The 19600-nt window shown below is 38.4% G+C and overlaps 1 protein-coding gene across 1 annotated transcript; it reads left to right on the top strand.

The window, feature by feature from the left end:
* Positions 1 to 638: 638 nt before the first annotated feature.
* DNA2 (DNA replication helicase/nuclease 2) lies at positions 639 to 18662 on the top strand (the record flags this gene model as incomplete). The annotated part of the gene is given in 25 exon segments (XM_079535883.1): positions 639 to 665; positions 3426 to 3514; positions 3516 to 3537; positions 3539 to 3622; positions 3625 to 3666; positions 3874 to 4046; positions 4383 to 4566; positions 6331 to 6476; positions 6845 to 6970; positions 7441 to 7660; positions 8179 to 8296; positions 8611 to 8776; positions 9568 to 9762; positions 10486 to 10716; positions 11089 to 11205; positions 11296 to 11405; positions 13475 to 13584; positions 14601 to 14825; positions 15359 to 15552; positions 15651 to 15740; positions 15856 to 16048; positions 16503 to 16592; positions 17481 to 17663; positions 17805 to 17951; positions 18606 to 18662. Coding segments are annotated over 25 exon segments (3339 nt in total).
* Positions 18663 to 19600: the final 938 nt, after the last annotated feature.

Raw genomic sequence — 19600 nt, 5'->3', positions numbered from 1 at the left:
TAGCGAGAAACATTTTTTGCACTTAATCTTATAGGCTTCATTAGATAAACCTTAAGAACTGCACAGTTTTAAAATTACACCCACATTTTATACAGGTTTCAAGCTGTTAGTTGTTTAGCTTTATCACCATTCCAGGAATTAAACACATGATTGTATTGCTTTCTGAGCTACTCGTTAGACATCTGTTCTTCCTTAACATTTTAATTGATTAAATTTATTTGAATAAAATGGAACAGTTTTCTTATTCAACTACTTGCCAACTCTGTTGAAGCTGAACTTGGTAGACCACAACTTAACCATTTTTTCTTTTTGCCTTTTGTACAAGTTTTCTGTATGTTAAGAACAAAGCATGTATCTTTGTGTGGGTATATATGGGAGTTTTTTCAGCCTCTTCAATAACAAATGATGAGATGTATTTAAAATCATTGGTAATCCTGCAATTTAGAAACCAGTTTCGTTGCATGCATTCTGTTCTTAAAAAAAAAAAAAAATCTACACAAATAAAAATGGGAAACTTGTACAGTGATAAGTGGTAGAAAAGATCTTAAGGCAGTTAGCATGTAATCTTACAAGGCATTTCTGTACCTTTTCTGTAGAGCATAATGTTTTCAATTCAGTTTATTGAAGGCTTTGAGAACATGACGTACTTTGCAGGACTGGCTCTTGTAAACAGGTCTGCCCCTACCTTCAAACTTGGGACAAACAGGACTGCATGCTGCTGCACTTATGTATTTAGGCGTATGGACCATTTAGGCACATGGAGAAGAAAATGAAGATTATATTAGAGTCTGTATATGTGTGTATGTGTTATTTCTAAAGTATGGTATGCAATACATTATTATACTTCTTCTCCTTCAATTCCTTGTAGAGAAGTTGTTGTTCGGACTCATTTATACATAATTTGCATTGGTACTCCTGATTTTATTCACTTGAGTTGGGAAGCTGTAAAGCATTTACTTATGTGATATAAGTTATTTATTTATTGCAATATTTTTAGCAGTGTCCTTTAAGAGTTGGTAATGGTTGTATTAAATAAACTGGTGGATTATGTGATCAATTTACTTAATTTTGAAAAATTAGACTGGATTTTGAGTTATGTATCTCAAACCAACTGTCATGACTCTTTTTTTTTTTTTCTGGTTTCTTAAAAGTATGTATTTCTTTTATATTTAACAATACAGTTATGGGCAGAGAACAAGATATATTTGAATTTATTTTATTAAAAATTTTGAATGAATATATTTGTGTGATTTGTGTGTGTGTAAAGCAGAATCCAGCATACTCACGCTTGAGAAGAAAGCAGCAGTAGAATGTGTCAGCAAAACAACTGAGTAGGATACTGAATGTGAAAAACAGCCCTACAGTGCTGTATCTTCAGCATTACTTTTTCAAAACAGAGCTTACAAGCGTGTTAATAATTCTACTTGAAAGTACTAAAATACTTCAGAAAGGTGTATGAAGGGAAAAAGGGAGCTGGAAGGGAGGAGACTTGTTTCTAATTTTTTTGGTAGATATTTCTAACCTTTTTTGAAAAGATTATTATTAAATATATTTCTTAATCAGCACACTATTTTGAGTATCTGACTAATGTGTTCCATATATCTGACTGGCTGTGTTCCCTGGTAGTCCATTTTACTATGGACTACATAGTCATATGACTATGTGACTATATGACTATGGACACTTTGAAGTGTCTATTTTCTGCTTTTAAAATACTAATAAATACACACATAATTTAAATATATTCTATATATGTAAGCTGTGAGAAGTTTTTCATTGCTATTGAAGAACATTTTCATTAGTCAAGATGCTGGATTTGAGTTAATCTTCCATTTAAATTGTCTCTCCTTGAGAAGGTGAGCTTACTTCTTTTGAACCACTCTGTTACCACACTGAAGTTATCAGATTGTCAGCAATTAAATGTTAGGGAAGCTGGTGGTCATTAGTTCATGGTTTTATTTTCGATCTAGTTCTAGTTTTTTAGATTTCACAGCATAGCAATTGAACAGGTTTGTACACATCCTTTCTAGGAACTTTAGAAGTTACTATAAATTGATACAATTGCTTCAAAATCAATTTTAAAAGCTTTCTCTGTGTGGGGAAACAACCCCACAAAACAACCATGTTAGAAAACATTTTTTGCAACTTCAAGATGTTTTTAGTGTAGTTTTTATTTGCAAGTGTAGATGATTATCCCAAATGTCAACTTTATTATACAGAGAGGCTTGAATGGAAGTGGATATAATTATTATTGCCATATTTCCTGAAAACCTGTTTCCTAGGAGTCTTGTAACTTTAGTTCTACCCAGTGAAACAGTTCCTTCTGTGAAGAATTGGTAATGCAGCCTTGGGTACTGCTTTTTATTTTCTGTTCCAGCCATTCCAATATTATATATTCTGTTCTCAGCTATTTCCAATATCCTTAGATATAGAAGTGGAAAAGGTCTCTCCATTTCAGAACTCCTTCAGGTCAGAATCTCTTATCCATACTATCTCCTGAAAATCTCAGATGATGGTTTGTTTCCAGTTATTAAACACTGTCTTTAAAATAGAGTTCAATTCTTTATCCTTACAATGGAAATTTCTGCTTGCTGTAATGGAGGCATTTGTTTTTGCATTACGTATGTAGTTTGCAGTTACTTCACACAAAAACTTGTATTTGAATCTTCTTTTTAGACTGCTAATTTCCAGTGTCTGTATTGTTTTGTCTTATTCCCTCTGCATAGGAATGTAGAGATAACCTTGCATTCTGCAGCCTCTATCACATGTACAAAGCAAAAAGCTCCTGTACAATAATCTGTTTTAATACTGTACTAAATTGTGTGCCTGTGTGTTTAAAAGAACAAATTATTCCATTATGAATATTAGCAGTTCTGCAAGGGAAAGCTTATAAACATAGGCTATGTGTACTTGAAGGTTAACCCTAAGAAAAGGGGCTCATTTAAGTGCCATCTTACCCTTCAAATGTCAAGCTGGATCCTCCTGCTGGGTACCTGACCCCTGCTCGTGTTGTCTTCCCAGGGCTGGAGCACAGTCCTGTTTCTCAGAGTCTGGCTACATTAGGAATACAAGGCCAAACTCCAATTACTCCACTGTTATTTTTCCTGGCATTTTAAGTGCAGAATACTAATATATCGAGAATAAACTTAATACCTGCGTTCTTTAGTCCTAGCTCGACTTGACAGGAGCAAGAACGGTTTCCTCAAGTAGTGCTCTTGTGACCAAAAAGTAGCAAAGGGGGCAACCGTGCACGTCTGAGACTGCTGCATCGCCTCAGAGGGCTGGTGCTTGGTTGCACCGGCTCGTGTTTGTCATAAGGAAAGCTCAACTCCTGGGCTGAGGTTCACCCACAAACATTTGAGAGAGAAAAGCACCTTTAATTCTGCTTTTTCCAGCAGTCCCGTTGTGAGGAGCGCTGACCGCAGCCTGTTAGGCTTCCTCACAGCGCAGGCCGCCCGCACAGCTTCTGCTTTTCATCCCGCGCGCGGGAAGCTCGCGCCGCCCTCCGGCAACTCCCATTGGTTGCTCTGCCTTCGTCCCCACCAATGATCGAGCTGGGGGTGGAGTATCTGGGCAGGCGAGATGGGAGGGCTGTGCTGCGCCTGCGCGGAGATTGGCGCGGCGCGCGGCGCGCGGCATTCGGTTGGGGTGCGCTGCGGGGTTGAGGTGAGGCTGGCTGCTGTGTAGCAGAGGGACTGCGGTGCTGGGCGGCGGGAGGGAGAAGGGAAAAGGCCTGTGTGCAATTTAAAAAGCACGCTGTAGTCGTCTATTTATCCGCGCTGACACGCGTTCTAGCAGTGGAGGTGGGTTTGTGCTGGTCTGTTTCCTCGTCAAGCACTGCGGTGGGTTTGGCAGCGTTAATTGTGCTTTCAGAAGACGATGACCGAGTCCTGTAACGCGGCGCTCAGGAGCGGGCTGAACAACAGGTACCGCGTGTTGGAGGTCCGCCCGGTGCGGCGGGAGGGACGCGACCCTGAGAAGCACCTGGCGGTCAGCGCTTCCACATCGCCGGGAGATACGGAGCTGTGCGTCCTTCAGAACAGCTGGTGAGCGGTGCTTTGAGATTCTGCTGAGCTTCTGAAGCAGTTTAAGCCCTTAACTATAAGGAGATATTATAAGCATCAAGTATAGCATGTCGGTGTAAAATATATCGGTTCTAAAATGGCTGAAAGGATAAATCTGTAATGACGAATCTGGAATGATTTGTAGTCATCAGGATTTCTCTTCATGTGGATTTGATCCGTGACCTAGTGCTCAGAATTAAAGTTTTGCCAGTAAAAAGCTCATAGTAACCTCAGGTTTTGAAGTATATTGAATCTGTTAGTTTCTTACATATGGTATCCTGTGCTTGCAAATTGTTGTTGAAATGTTTTGCTTTACAGGGAGTCTGTTCCAGTTGTTCCAGGAGACATTGTTCATTTAGAAGGGGACTGTAGCTCTGGTACCTGGATAATAAGTGAGCAGTCTGGATATCTTATTCTTTACCCAGATTTGTTGCTCTCTGGCACTACGATATCCAGTAGCATTCGATGTATGAGAAAAGCGGTGCTGAGTGAAAGGTTTAGGGTAAGTGTTAAAACACCTGATGTTGTAGCATTAATAAGTTAATGTTTCAGCTGAGAATGGTGGCTTAGCTCAGTACTAAAACTGTTTGAAATGTGATGTTGTAAAATGTCAGTAGCTAGTCATAACGTTTACAAAAAAAGAGCAATTCAGAGGGAAAACTTGCTTTTTGGACTACTTTTTTTTTTTTTTGTTATGTTTGTTTTTCAGAATTTCAGTTGAAATTATTCTGAGTTGTTAATACAGAAAACGGGGACAAAAATATGCTTCTCGCTCTAGTTTTCTGGCAACTTCTTTTATACTCTTCTTGTTCCTAGCCATGTTTTCTTGTGCGTAAGAAGTTTTCGCTAGATGTGCACCTCTTGTTGGCTATATGAAAATGTAGTCTTATTTGGCTACTAAAAAGCTTCTGAAACATCAGCCATTTCAGCAAAGGCTTTTCTGGTACCCCATGAGAAGCATGTGTTAGCTCCAGATCTAGCTACTGTATGCCTGTACTGTAGTCAGGGTTGGTGTGGGCTAATTCTGAAATCTGTGCTGGAACTCAAAGAGAAAAAAGGTTTCTTGTGGTTGTCCTTGCTGATATGTGAGTGGTAGAGTAGCGATGGCTGCCAGTTCCAGCTGAGGAAAACTAGACATGAGGAGCATGTAAATCCAGATGGGCAAGGGAAGTAGTAAACAGGCTGGCTGGGGAACTGTGACCAGAGCAAGAAATCAAAGTGCAGGATGTTCAGACTGAAAAGAGATGTCAACAGGAGGCCTTCATTAGAGAAGTAACGGGAATAGATTAATTGTTGGGAAGGGACACATATAGTCAGTGAGTATAAAGATGTTATAATTACGAAATAAGCAAGAGAATTTGGCAGAGCAGATTATAATAACAAAAAGAAAATAGATAGAAAACTTACCCATGTCCTGGGCTCGCTGCAAAATGCCAGAGGAGGGATCTCCAGAAGAGATCCTTCCCCACTGGCAGTCAGCTCTTAAATGGGTCTAGGAGAGATGGAGCCAGGATCCACCCTTCTGGCAGCACAGGAGAATTGCCTTCACCTATGCTTCATGGCTGATTCACTGCTCACTTCAGGTGATCAATCGGAGGTACGGGCTGTGATTCAGCAGTTCCCATACAGGACAACACAAAGGGTCCTGACTCTGATAATGCCACTCTTTGAGTTGTGTTCAGGTTCCACACCACTGGTTCTGTGAAAGATACCATTAACTTCCAAACAAACTGATTGTCTTTCCGGCTGTTTGGTAGGGGCTTATGCAGAAGTCATAATTTATCCATTCCTGGCAGTGAACTAGGTGGGTTTCTGAGCCACTCTGATGTTGGAATAATTTTATGTGAGTTCATAAAATGCAGGAAATTGCTTCAAATATGGATAATGTAAACATAGTATTTCTGGGATAGTAAAGATTGTTGCATTAGGAAGTGCTGCTGTTAATGCTGTTCACAAGGAAAACCTTCTTGAAATACACTTTAAAATGTGAATCTGTTCCTTCTTTAATTGCTTAGGGATTGTATCCTAATAGTGGATTTGGAATAAAAATGGGAGATAAAGCAATAGAAGAGACTCACTGCAGTTTGTCTGTATTTGCAATCACATTTGAATCCATATTAATAAGTGAGATAAAAGATCTAATGATTTTGCTATGAAAACAATTGAGATGTGTCACATGCAACAAATAAGTCCAGAAATTCTGTGGAAAATCTGCATGAAATGAATATGAATCTTAAACCTTTTGTACTGTGCAATTGTATTGCAGGGCTCTGAGTGTGGTTCATGGCAAACACTCATTGGTACAGTTCTTCATGAAATTTTCCAGCAATCCATAACAAATAACTTGTCACCTGAAAAAGTGGAGGAACTAGCAAATAAAATTGTTTTTGGGCAGAAGTATCTCAGAGAAATGTAAGTACATTGCAAGGATCTAGTTTTATGTTTGGGAGATTAGATGCTTTAACAAATGGTTACTGTTATTAGGAGAGCATCTTACCAAACAATCTTAATGAAATTTTGGTATCTCTTATTTCCCTGCTCTATAATGTAATTTAATATGCCTGCCCTGCTGGAGTTAAATGGGAAATGTAGTTTATTTCTCTTAATGGGTGCTCAGCTGTAGTTTTATGAATTAATAGGGTGATGTGAATGTGTTGCTATCTGTGTTTTAAAGATGGTTCTTTAAACTTGACAATTATTTCCATGAATGTGAAGTACTTTTGTACCAAAGGTGAAGCTAATTTTGCCATTGCCCTAATGTAAATGGCTTTGTTTTGTAGGTATCACTTAAAGCTGAAACAAACAGAGGTAATGCAGGAGATAGAAGAATATTTGCCTTCATTTTTTAAGTGGACAGAAGAGTTCATGCGCAATCCAGCTAACCAAAATCAAATGCAACTGAAACTGTAAGAATCCAAAATTAGAAATGATTCTAATTTGTGTATCTTATTTGGGACACTTTCAATTTTTAGAAGAGAGCTTTTTATACAAATCTCTTAACTGACATGGAGCAATTAATTGCCTGGATACCTAAATAGCTAACATTGAGCTCCGTATTTAGTTGCAATTATGAGTAGTGGGAAAGACATCAAGAATGATTATTACAAGGCTGAGGGAGGACTAACATAAAAATGACAGTGATGTTAAAATCATTGTGAGCAATGTGGTAGAGAGTAGATGCGTTAGTACTTAAACATCCTTGTTCTTTTAATCAGCTGGCTAAGGTAGAAGTTGCTGTAAATATGACTAAAAACTGGAATATTAAACTACTATTCAGATGTTAATAGTTTGTCAGCACACGCATACTGCAATGTGTTTTAATCTTGAAATATTAAGGAAAATCATTATCTTCCCCCTTCCTTTGGTTTCTTCCTAGGCCAAGTGAAGAGAAAACAGGAGATTGCTCTTCTAAGGTAGAAATTGTAGATATCTTAGACGTTGAAGAGAACATTTGGTCTCCCAGGTTTGGATTGAAGGGAAAGATTGATGTTACAGCCAGGGTGAAAATCCATCGTCGGTGCGGAGTACAGTCCAGGATAATGCCATTAGAGCTCAAATCTGGCAAGGAATCAAACTCTATAGAGCACAGGAGTCAGGTACAAAAAGAAGTGTAATTTGACTATTGGTGGCTATGAGCAATCTGTCTTATTAGAATGACTGACTTTGTCTCAAGAATATGAAACATTTGGTTTGTATGTGATGTAATCTGGATTTATGGATGAGCAACCCTGGCATGCTCAAAGCTGATGATTTAAAAATTAGCTGAGGTGTGGGAGATATGCTTATTTAAGTCTTTCAAACAGCTTTATGGCTTTTATCCTGAAAAACTGTTGATTAGTCTCTTCTTACTAAACATTTGAGTATTAGCTCGAGGCAAAGAGCTTGAAGAACTATAATTGTACATCTTGACAGATAGCTGGTCTGAGTGAGGGGCAGTCATGTATAAACTTTTGTTAAGGAAGATGCCTTTTAAGTCAAATGCTTGGTTAGGTGCTTTTTAGTTATGCTTTCTAAATTATTTGTAATAGTAATGGCTACATAAATTATCTTATGAAGCTGTTTTAGTATTTATATATACATGACACGCAGTATGTTTCATATAAAATGTTTGCAGGTTATCCTGTATACGTTGTTGAATTTAGAAAGGAGAATGGATCCTGAAGCTGGATTTCTTCTTTATCTTAAAACTGGTACTATGTATCCTGTTAGTGGAACTCGCATGGATAGAAGAGGTGACGTTATCCTCCCGCCCTTGAAACCTACTTGATTAGTTTAATCATAATGAAGCATTTCAGTAATAGTTGAACTAGCAGGATTTTCTCTCATGGAGCAAGTTATACTTGGCTGTATCATTTGTTGTAATTTTATTTATTCTATGAAGTTGATGTTCAAAACTTAAATATGTTTTATTAATACTTCATTAGGACTTTGCTATATGAGTATCTACTTCTTAACTGACTGAAGTGTGATGCATGGTTTCTTTTGGACTAAGAATGATTAAAAGCTACACTTAAAATACCAGCTTAGTTCGTTCTTTTCTTGACAGAATTAATAAAGCTAAGAAACCAGGTGGCCTTCTACTTAATGCACAGTATGTATAAATCTGCTGTGGGAAGACAGCAGTCACAGCTTGCTGCTTTGCCTCCTGTAATTGATGACAGTCAAGCCTGTAAATACTGTTCCCAAATACACAATTGCTTTCTATATAGCAGGTAAGAAAAAAATCCCACCACCCTGGTTTGATACTTCTTTTTTAAATAAGAATAACTTCAGCCTTTGATACTATTATTTGACCTTTGTGATTTGATTTTATTTCTTCATGACAACTCTTGCACTCCCAAACAATGTTCCATAAACTCCAGCGTAATAACTCTTACATTTTCTTTGATCCGACCATTTGTTTTTTCAGGTTGTAGGAATGAAATTTTGAGGGAACTGGCTTTGTGCATAAGTGTAATATGGTTTAGTAATTGCTTCATAAATCATTATAACATTCAGGTATTGCGGCATTATGTTATTCCTAAGTCACCAGCTGTTTTAACAACTTTTGAACTAACTTTTTTTTCACTTGGTTTGCATTTTTAAGTGCACGATTATGTATAAATGCCTATTGAGGCTTAATTCCAAGGTGAGTTGACTTGAAGTCTGCTTTTTTATTAACTGTTAAATCCCATTTGCTTAAGTAAGCACCACCATGGTATTCATATCTTACTAAAAAAGAAATAGAAGATGAAATGCTTTAATGTTTGCAGAATTATTCTTGGGAGGTTTTCAATTGGTCTTCTACTTATTTTCCCTAATTCAAAGTCATACAGATGATGTGAAGTGATTAAATGAGATTGTAGGAACAAAGGACATGTAATCAACTTTATTTCAGTGATGATAAATTAAATGCTATATTTTTCAGTGTTTCAGTATAAACTTAAATTGGTCTCATGTACAAACTGACTTGCAGGAAATGTGGTGGAAGTTGATTCTTTGCTGTGCTTGGTTCTATTCTTAGAGCTGTAGAAGAAAGGATGGCTGGTGTGTCTTTTCCTCCTGCTATGATACCCATTATTGAAAAAGAGACACAGCACCTGAAACCTTCCCACTTAGAGTACTTCAGTCTGTGGTATCTGATGTTAACCTTGGAGATGCAAAGTGGAGACAGTAAAAAGGGGTATAAAAATATATGGATGATACCTTCTTTGGAAAGGTAAGATGAATTTCTAACCTGGTACAAATGAATGCTTGGAAGCGAGGCATTGTTTTCCTCACAAGGGAACCTAGATGTTTTCTACTGCTTGTAGAAATAATCAGATGTACTTCTTGTAAAGTAGAGTTTGAGATGTGAGCTGATGAAATCATTAGCTTGCTACACTTACAGGATATATATTTTTGATATATGTTTTTCTGTTGTTGTTGCTGTTAAGTCAGGCGTGGGAAGCAGTAAGTTAATTGCAGTCTCAACCTTCCAAAGTAGAAATTGTATCATTTTGTTTCAGTTCCTGAAGGCTGACACTGGATGTTGGCTGTGAGTCCAGCTCACTGCACTGGTTTTCTGAGGGTTTTATTGACAAATAATGATGTATTTTGGGCTCTGCTCCTATGTTTGCCTGAGAATGTGGATAAACACTAAGGGCTCTTGCTGGCTGAAGTACTTTCTGTCTTACATCCCTGGACATAGTAGCTATGCAAAAATTAATGGGTGGTTTGTGGACCCATTTAAATGAGTTTGTTTATGTGGTGTTTTAGGTGAAACAAGCAATTAGGTTGAAGCAAGTATAAAGTGTTTGTATATCTTTACAATTCTTCTCTGGTCATAGAGGCTATTGAAAACTGACTAAATTTTTTTATTTCTTGCTTACGTATATAAAATATTTGTCTTACTGAGGGGATCTTATATTGAAAAATTAATTTTTCTGTAATATCTTCACAGAGAGAAGGCTGGAGACTGTGTTGGAAACATGATCAGAATTGATCAAGTTCAGGAAGTTTCCGAAGGACAATATCTGCATTCTTTCCAACGTAAAAATGGTGTTGTACCTGGAGCAAACCTCTTGGTTGGTGATAGAGTCGTTGTGAGTGGAGAAGAAAATGGTTTGCTTGGCTTGGCTACTGGCTACGTGAGAGAAATCAGTGCAACAACAATCTCCTGTTTGTTGGGCAGGTAATAGAATAAAAGGAAAAACATCTGCTTGGCAGCACTGTGATATGAGCTTCAAGAAAGGCACTCCCAGGCCTCAAAAAAGCTCTGAAATGGTCTGACTCTTCTTGCTTGGCTCATGCAGGTATATTCTAAAAATCATGACTGAAGGTGGCAGATCGGTGTCCCTATGCCTATGTTGACTGATTAAAAAACATACCTGCAAAGTGTATCTCCGACATAAGTTTCCATGGATACTCTGGTTGTTTTTGTTATTAGTAACTTTAATTATTCGGACTACACTGCCTTGAAATGTGCCCTTATTAATGAGACTTTTATCATCAACTTACTGCTTGTAAGCAGAATTAATTTGTGCATCTTACTGTCGTCCTTCAGGAATTTATCAAAGCTCCCTGAGAGTACCACTTTTAGGTTGGATCATGAAGAAGGAGACAGTGGTATAGGAGTTCCCTTTGAAAACCTCTCTAAACTGATGAAAGATTCCCCAGTCAGGTATGAAGAATCAAATTAATTTCACACTTTGAGTATTTTTAGGTTTTTCTCAATGAGAAACTCACGATTCTTGTATTTTTGCATCTGCAGTGAAAAGCTCCGCAACTTGATCATTGACTTCCACAAACCTCGTTTTATTCAGCATTTGAGCTCAGTCCTTCCTCCAGGAGCAAAGGAAGCTGTTGCAAGTATTTTAAAGGGTATTAAAGCTTTGTTTTTTTCCTCCCGAAGTCTTATGATTAATGGTATATTTCTATTGCCAAAGCATTTATCACAGTTAATACAAGTTCTCTTTTTCTACATCAGGGTCTAGTAGTAGTTTTTTGTTTAAAAATAAATTCTGGCATTGCATGTCTTTCTGTGACATTTCATTACATTATATTACATGTATTTCTGTGATCAGTCGAGCTACTTGGAAGATGTGACCAGATGTCTGCTTAGAATTTTGTTTTACTTTTAATAGTTCCTGTAGCTTGCAGTTTTAGCATTCTCTAATTGTTACAAAATTGAGAACAAGAAAGACTTGGGATAGAGGAAGTGGACTTTGAGGCAGTGGAAGGAAGGAGATGGGCTTTGATGTAAACATTCACTTCTATAGGCTCTTCTATTGACTTGTTGGCTACTCTGCAATATATGAAGCTTTGTGGCACTCCTATTTTTTTTGGTTTTTTTTTTTGTTGTTGTTGAACAGAGGATGTATGTGATAGTGTCATAGTCAGTGAAAATAGCACTACTGCTGACTGAGATGTCTTTGAAAACATAACTCACTTGTCTTAAATCAAATAACTACTTATAAAAACTTTCTGAAAACTAAAGATGCGCCTTGTTGCTTGGAGGTCTGCTTCAAATAAGAATTTTGCCCAGCCTTCTAGCAAACCACTGAAAGGGGAAGGAAGTGAGAGGAAGGTGTATGTGCTAGAACTGAAGAATGATGGATTAACAAATACTGGAAGACAGGGAGTAACAGTTCCTTCCCATACTTGCAAACAAAACCTGGCTTTCAGTAAGACACCAATAATTCTTCATGCCCCTTGATTGTTTGTTTGTTTGTTTTTGCTTGAGCTTTGCCTAATCCAAATAACCAGACTGTACTGCTCATCTGCATCAGACTGGGAAACACAGCTCTGGTTTCTTCCTGTGGTGTTTTTTTTTTTTTTTTTTCTGAGCAAGATGATGCTATCTGTGCAATTCACTTTGCGTGTTTGAATATGAAAATGGGTATGATCGATCTGGACAGGCTGGAGAGCTGGGCTGAAGCCAATGGGATGAGTTTCAACAAGGCCAAATGCCGGGTCCTGCACTTCGGCTACAACAACCCCAGGCGACGCTACAGGCTTGGGGCGGTGTGGCTGAAGGACTGCGTAGAGGAAATGGACCTGGGGGTATTGATTGATGCTTGGCTGAACATGAGCTGACAGTGTGCCCAGGTGGCCAAGAAGGCCAATGGCATCCTGGCTTGCATCAGAAACAGTGTTGCAAGCAGGAGCAGAGAGGTGATTGTTCCCCTATATTCAGCACTGGTGAGGCCGCACCTCGAGTGCTGTGTCCAGTTTTGGGCCCCTCACTGCAAGAAAGACATTGAGGCCCTGGAACGTGTTCAAAGGAGGGCAACAAAGCTGGTGAGGGGTCTGGAACACAGGCCATAGGAGGAGAGGCTGAAGGAGCTGGGAATGTTCAGCCTGGAGAAGAGGAGGCTCAGGGGAGACCTCATTGCTCTCTATAACTTCCTGAAGGGAGGTTGTAGTGAGCTGGGGGTCGGCCTCTTCTCTCGTGTCATTAGTGATAGGACCAGAGGGAATGGCTTCAAGCTACAGCAGGGGAGATTCAGGCTGGACATGAGGAAGTATTACTTTTCAGAAAGGGTGGTCAGGCACTGGAATGGACTGCCCAGGGAGGTGGTGGAGTCACCGACCCTGGGGGTGTTCAAGGAAAGGCTGGATGTTGTGTTGAGGGACATGGTTTAGTGGGAGCTATTGGTGATAGGTGAACGGTTGGACTGGATGATCTCTTAGGTCTTTTCCAACCTTGGTGATTCTATGATTCTATGATGAAAAGAAAAATAGAAAATAGCAACAAAATATCAATCACATTTAGGCTATCAGAAAAAGTAAACTGCAGAAGGTCACAAAACATCTTCAATGATGTGTTTCTGAGATTGCAGTACAGACCCTGTACTACTTGTCTGCATATTGCAAAGTTGAACATTATTGCTCTAGCAAGTATAATTATGAAGTGTAGACATTTTCCTGTTATTTTTTCTGCTTTAAAGGTCTGAATAAGCCTCAGAAACAGGCAATGAAACAAGTGTTGCTTTCAAAAGACTACACGCTTATTGTGGGTATGCCAGGAACAGGAAAAACAACTACAATATGCGCTCTGGTAAGATCCTGTGCTTTGATTTTTGAAAAGATTTGTAAGATTTGGAGAGCATTAAACACATTTTATGCTCTTCTCAAGTAATGGCCCTAACTCAGTGTACTGCTATTGGTGTAATTTCAAAGAAGGAAACTTTTTGTTTCAATTTAAGAGCTTTTATTTAGTAGAACTGAAAATTTGCTGTGTGGAATAGGATTGTCTTTTGCTTCTATGGGAATATGTGAGAAGGAAGAAATTGAAGTAATACCTAATCACTTTGTGACATTTTAATGATACAATTTTTGTCCCTAAATGCCAACAAGTTCTCAAGCCTTCAATTGCAGCTCAAAAAAAGGACTCTTTGGGGAAGTCTACAATTTGCCCAATGGGAGCTGTATAAACCCAAGGTGCTGAAGCTGTGTGGTCCGGTCACTGACCCTTCTGGCGAGTGGTTTTCTCTCCCCAGAAATGGGCTGCAGGAACTTACTGGGTTCAGGCCGTAGGCTGAGCTGTTCCTGAAAGAAGTGATATTTCACATCCAGTTGTTATCTTTCCTGACCGGGTGTTTTGTCTTCTGCCTCCTTTCATTTCCCTGCTGTATGAGAACTGGTGGGGCAAGAGGAAGATGAAGAGTGAGCAAGCTGCTGCTGTTACTGGATCAGCTCATTCCACTGAATTTGACGTTAAACTCTCATGGGGAAAATTATTTCCAGAATTAGTCTGGAAGGCTTCTGCATACAGTATTGATGTTCTTTGGCACACTGCCTTTTTAATGTAGTTTGCAAGCATGTGTAGATGTCCTTCTCTTACTCTTCTGTATCACGTGTAGTAAGCCTGCTGTTTAGGAGATGTGTCAGTTCTATTGCTCATATTCCCTTGATAATAGCACACTAGCTGATTTGGCTGGGAAGAATTATATTAATGTAGTCATACTTGCTGTTGGCTCCATTTGAAAACTTAGTGTTCCACCCCAGCCTTGGTCACGCTAAGTCTTTCTGTAAGCTAAAAGCAATTTTTTTTTCCTCTTCTCCACTCACTAGGTGAGAATTCTCTCTGCTTGTGGCTTCAGTGTTCTTCTGACTAGTTTTACACACACTGCTGTGGACAATATCCTGCTGAAGCTAGCCAAATTCAAAGTAGGCTTCTTGCGTTTGGGAAGAGCTCAGAAGGTTCATCCAGATATACGGAAATTTACAGAAGAAGAAATTTGCAGGTCCAAATCAATTAAATCTGTAATGGATTTGGAAGAGCTCTACAACAGTCAGGTGAGAGAAGTGTTTCTGCAAGGCCTGCAATGCATATTATGTTAGTATTCTGGTTGGTCGGATGCTGTAGAGTTAGGAACCCATCTCAAGAGTGTGTTACTGGCAGGAGAAATCTGTGCTGAAACAGATGCTCAATTCCTGCATCATTGCAATTTCATTACAGCCAAGAATGATTAATTCTAGTAGTCTAAAAGCTGAAAAGCATTTTTTATGTTTACACAAAATAGCTGATAATTACATTTAATAATTCCCAAAGAGTTGGAGAAACAGGTGGTGGCAACTTCAAAGTAAATTAATTGAAAGAGTGAGATTTCAAGATTGCAAGACTTTTAAGAACACAAGGTCAATATGTGTGCAGCGTGAATGGCATTGATTTAAAGGGCTAAAATTTATTGGTTTTATCTTTAGTTAATTTAATTTTTTTTTTTTTAACCAGAAAAATGTTCTGTGCAGGGATTGAAGCTTTCTCTTATTAGTGTGTCTCGATTTTTTTTTTTTTTTTTTTTTTTTTTTTTTTTTTTTTTTTTTTTCAGCCAGTGGTAGCAACAGCCTGCATGGGCATAAATCACCCCATCTTTGTTCAGAAGCAGTTTGATTTCTGTATAGTTGATGAAGCTTCCCAGATAAGCCAGCCCATCTGTCTGGGGCCACTGTTCTGTTCCAAAAGGTTTGTGCTGGTGGGGGACCATCAGCAGCTGCCTCCACTTGTACAGAATTCAGAAGCAAGGTGAGATTCGCTGGACAAGTACCAGTAATATGAATTTTGGGAGGGCTTTTGCAGTATGTTGTCTGACATGCTTTTGTGAATTGTTTACTTTGTACTAGAGATCTTGGTATGAGTGAAAGTTTATTTAAAAGGCTGGAGCAAAACCAAAATGCTGTTGTCCAGTTGACTGTGCAATACAGAATGAACAGGTATGTTGGTATGTTAAACTTATTTGTTACAGTAGTTTTCCTTTGTATTTTTTTTTTTTTTAAATGAGATTGAAATTACAAGATTTGACACCACTTCTTTCTTCTTCATCCTTAGTAAAATTATGTCACTGAGTAACAAGCTAGTGTATGAAGGCAAACTGGAATGTGGATCAGAGAAGGTGTCAAATGCCACTGCTAATTTGCCAAATCTAAAAATGCTGAAACTGGAGCTTGCAGATGCTTCAAAAATATGGTTGAAAGAAGTACTTGAGCCAGACAAACCTGTATGTTTTCTGAACACTGAAAAGGTCAAGTTCATTTATTTCTCTTCCATTTAAATTTTGTTATATGCTAGAAAATCCATCTCAAATGTAGAAGTCCGTCTTCAATACAAGATTCATGTATTACAGCAGTCAAACAAAACGAAAAGAATCCTCACCACAAAGTCTATTTTTATTATATGTATTGTATAAATGTGAAATCAGATGATGGAGCCTTGACAGTTTCTTGAGGTGACTTGCTCTTACTAGAAATTTGGAGTTATGAAATGGCTATTACTGGAAACAAGTTCTATCTAATTGTTTCAACATGTTTTGTAAATGCTCTGAGGTTAATTTCCGATACAAGTACTGTGTAGAATTTAGCATTTACCCCTACCTTAAAATAAAAAGTAGCATAAACAGTGTATGATAGAGTGAGTTAAGGATCAGAATACAGTGCACCTTCAGAGATGCTCATTATTTTCCATTTATATTTTTAAAGGTCCCAGCACCAGAACACACAGAAAAAGGTGGTGTATGTAATGTGACAGAAGCCAAACTAGTGTTCTTCCTCACAACTTTATTCATTAAGGTATCTTTTACTTGAATGTTGCTTAAGAGGGAGTGTTCTGTAATTAATCTTACATTGCTGTGGAAATTCTGACTACGTGTGTGTGGTTATTCTTGGAGGGATAACTGTGAGGGTAAATTCATGGTTGGCTTTGTGCTGCTACATAAGGGGTCTGAAGTCCGCATTCAATTCCCTGTCACATGCCTGGTTGGAGTTTGGGGTGAAATAAAAGCTGAGTGCTAAATGCTTTAAGAGATGAGGATGGGCTTTCTTGTGAGGGGGAGGGGAAGGGATTTGCCTTTTTCCCTTATTTCATAGAATCACAGAGTTGCACATGTTGGAAAAGACCTAAAAAGATCACCAAGTCCAACTGCAACCTAACCACACTACCCTAACTCTAACCACCCACCGCTAAATTATGTCCCTGAGCACCACATCCAAACAGATTTTAATCACATTCAAGGATGGTGACTCAACCACCTCCCTGGGGAGCCTATTCCACTGCTTAACAACCCTTTCTGTAAAGAAGTTTTTCCTGATATCCAATCTAAACCTCCTCTAGAGCAACTTGAGGCCATAATCTAGTCAACTTGAGGAGTGATGCAGACTAATGAATAGTTCTGCATATTTACTTCCCAGTCTGAAGAAAAAAGAAGAATGAGGATTTTGAGAATGCCTGTCTATGCTAGGTGAAGACAAAGCTTGGGATCTTGCAGTAATTAATATTTTCCTTGATTTATACCAATCTCATTTAGAGTTCCATTGATTTCTTATTGCAGAGATGATAGCTTGCAGCACTACTTAAAAAAAAAAAAAAAAAAAAAATCCTACAGGCTTCTTCAGCTGGAGAAAAAAAAAAAGAAAAACAAGTTAACTACAGTGACTATTTTCTGTTTTTGCTTCACTTAGGCTGGCTGTAAGCCTTCAGACATTGGTATTATATCTCCATACAGACATCAGTTGAAAGTCATCACTGATTTGATGGCAAGACTGAAGGAGAGCAGAGTGGAAGTCAACACTATAGACAAGTACCAAGGAAGAGACAAAAGTATCATAATTGTGTCTTTTGTTAGGAACAGTAACGATGAAAATGTGAGTTGTTCATCCTAACCTGACATTCATTCCAGTTTAAAAACTATCCTGAACCTTAAACTTAGATGCATTTTGAAAATTATCCACCTCTAATTCTGCAACTTACATGGGAAAAATAAAAGCAGATTGTTTATTTATCAGCTTGGTGCCCTCCTGAAGGATTGGAGACGACTCAATGTTGCTATCACAAGAGCCAAGCACAAACTCATCATGGTGGGCTGTGTTCCATCACTCCGCCGCTACCCTCCTTTGGAGAAGCTGCTCTGCCATCTGCAGTCTGAGGCAATGATATCCTTTTTCAACACTGTTTTGTGAAAGGGGGAAGGTAAGACTACTTTGGATAGGAGGTAAGAATGGGAAGACCTTTGATCGTTCAGATTATATTTGTAATGCTAATTGTCAGCACGGTATGCATGCATGCATGGTCTGCTTGTGCCAGGAGCAGGCTTTGATGACAAGCTAATAGGCAGATCTAGGACTTCCATTCTGTCTTGAAAAGTGGAAATAAAACTCCATGGTGATTTGCAAATCAATTTTGATATAGACTTTTATTTAAAATTTGATGAGTACATTTTTAATGCTTTTGCTTTCTGCATTTTCTTTTTCCTGATTGTCTTAGTTTCAGGGCATCTTCATGTCAGTGTGATGATTATTTTTGGAAGAGCCATTTATTTAAATACCTATTGAGAGAATGCTTCAGTATTAAGGTTCCTAACTTAGAAAATTGTTTAACCTGTGACCTGTTCATCTTTTTCTTCATTCTCTCTGGCACTGTATCAAATCTGTTCTTGTTTCAGCTCCTTACATCTCCTATTTAAATAGGAAAGTTAGATGTTTTCTTTACAGATGATATCTGTACATACTCGTACACTTCCTGTTTGTTTTGTTTCTGAAAGCAGCACATCCCTAAGATGCTTACGAGCTACTTCCTTAACTTCTTACATCTTCAATCTTCCCGCAGGGGCTCATGAAGGTATCCACAAATGTAACATTTTATGATTGTGAAGACTGAGTGTTTTAGAAGATATTTCTTGTATATTTTGTTCTGGTGCTGCTGAATGTAAATTATTGCTTAGTGGAATGTGAGTGCTGACATGCACAGTTCAGTTTTGGCTTCATTCAGATTGAAATTATTTTCAATGATTTTAAATGTTTCTTTCAGTAAAAGTAACGATACACATTTCTTTAATAAACTGATTGTTGAGTCGGTCCTTTTAGAACCAGGGGACGTGTAACAAACCAGGAATGTAAAGTATTCAGGTACTGTTTAGCTGTTTCTATGCTCATTTTTTATTTTGGTAAACACATTTCTGCTTATATGGATGGGGGGATAAGTTTGAGGAGGAGGGCTGGGCAGAGTTCAGTGCTGTACTGAGCCACTACTGAGTTCTCTGCGCTCAGTTTGATTTTACACATTAAAATGTAGGTCACATCCGCTAATCCCATTTATTAACATTCCTAATTAAAATGCTGTGTTGTGTGGTTTGGGGAAATATGCCTCTTGGTCTTTGATTTTTGTTTTTAAGTACAGAACGTTTTAATTTTTATATATATATATATATATATAATGTAATGAATCTCTCAGCTGAAGCTCCCTTGCTTATTTCTGTAATCCCTTGGTTTTTCCATGCAAGTGGGACAAGGGTGATACGGATGCACTGGACTCCTTTTTCTGAGCAGTTCGAGGGAAAGAAAGGAACTGGACCAGCTCTCCCTAGCTGCAGCTCTGCCTGGGGCTCATAGTTATTTCAATCCACCAAACGAGGAACCAAGTGGTTCGCATTCCTTTGACCTGTGTCAAAGTCTGAAACTTTCTCGTACAGGCACAGTCCGTGATGCCAGGTTTTGAGCAATCCTCCGTGCTCTGCTCTTTCCTGGGCTAATTCTAAAAGTAAAAACGAGCGTGACCAGAAACAGCGTGTTTCCGTCCTGAAATG

Source organism: Tetrao urogallus (genome assembly GCF_951394365.1).
Source record: "Tetrao urogallus genome assembly, chromosome: 5".
Taxonomy (NCBI): domain Eukaryota; kingdom Metazoa; phylum Chordata; class Aves; order Galliformes; family Phasianidae; genus Tetrao; species Tetrao urogallus.
The sequence above is the reverse complement of the archived record's forward strand: the minus strand, read 5'-3'. Positions and strand labels throughout refer to the sequence as shown.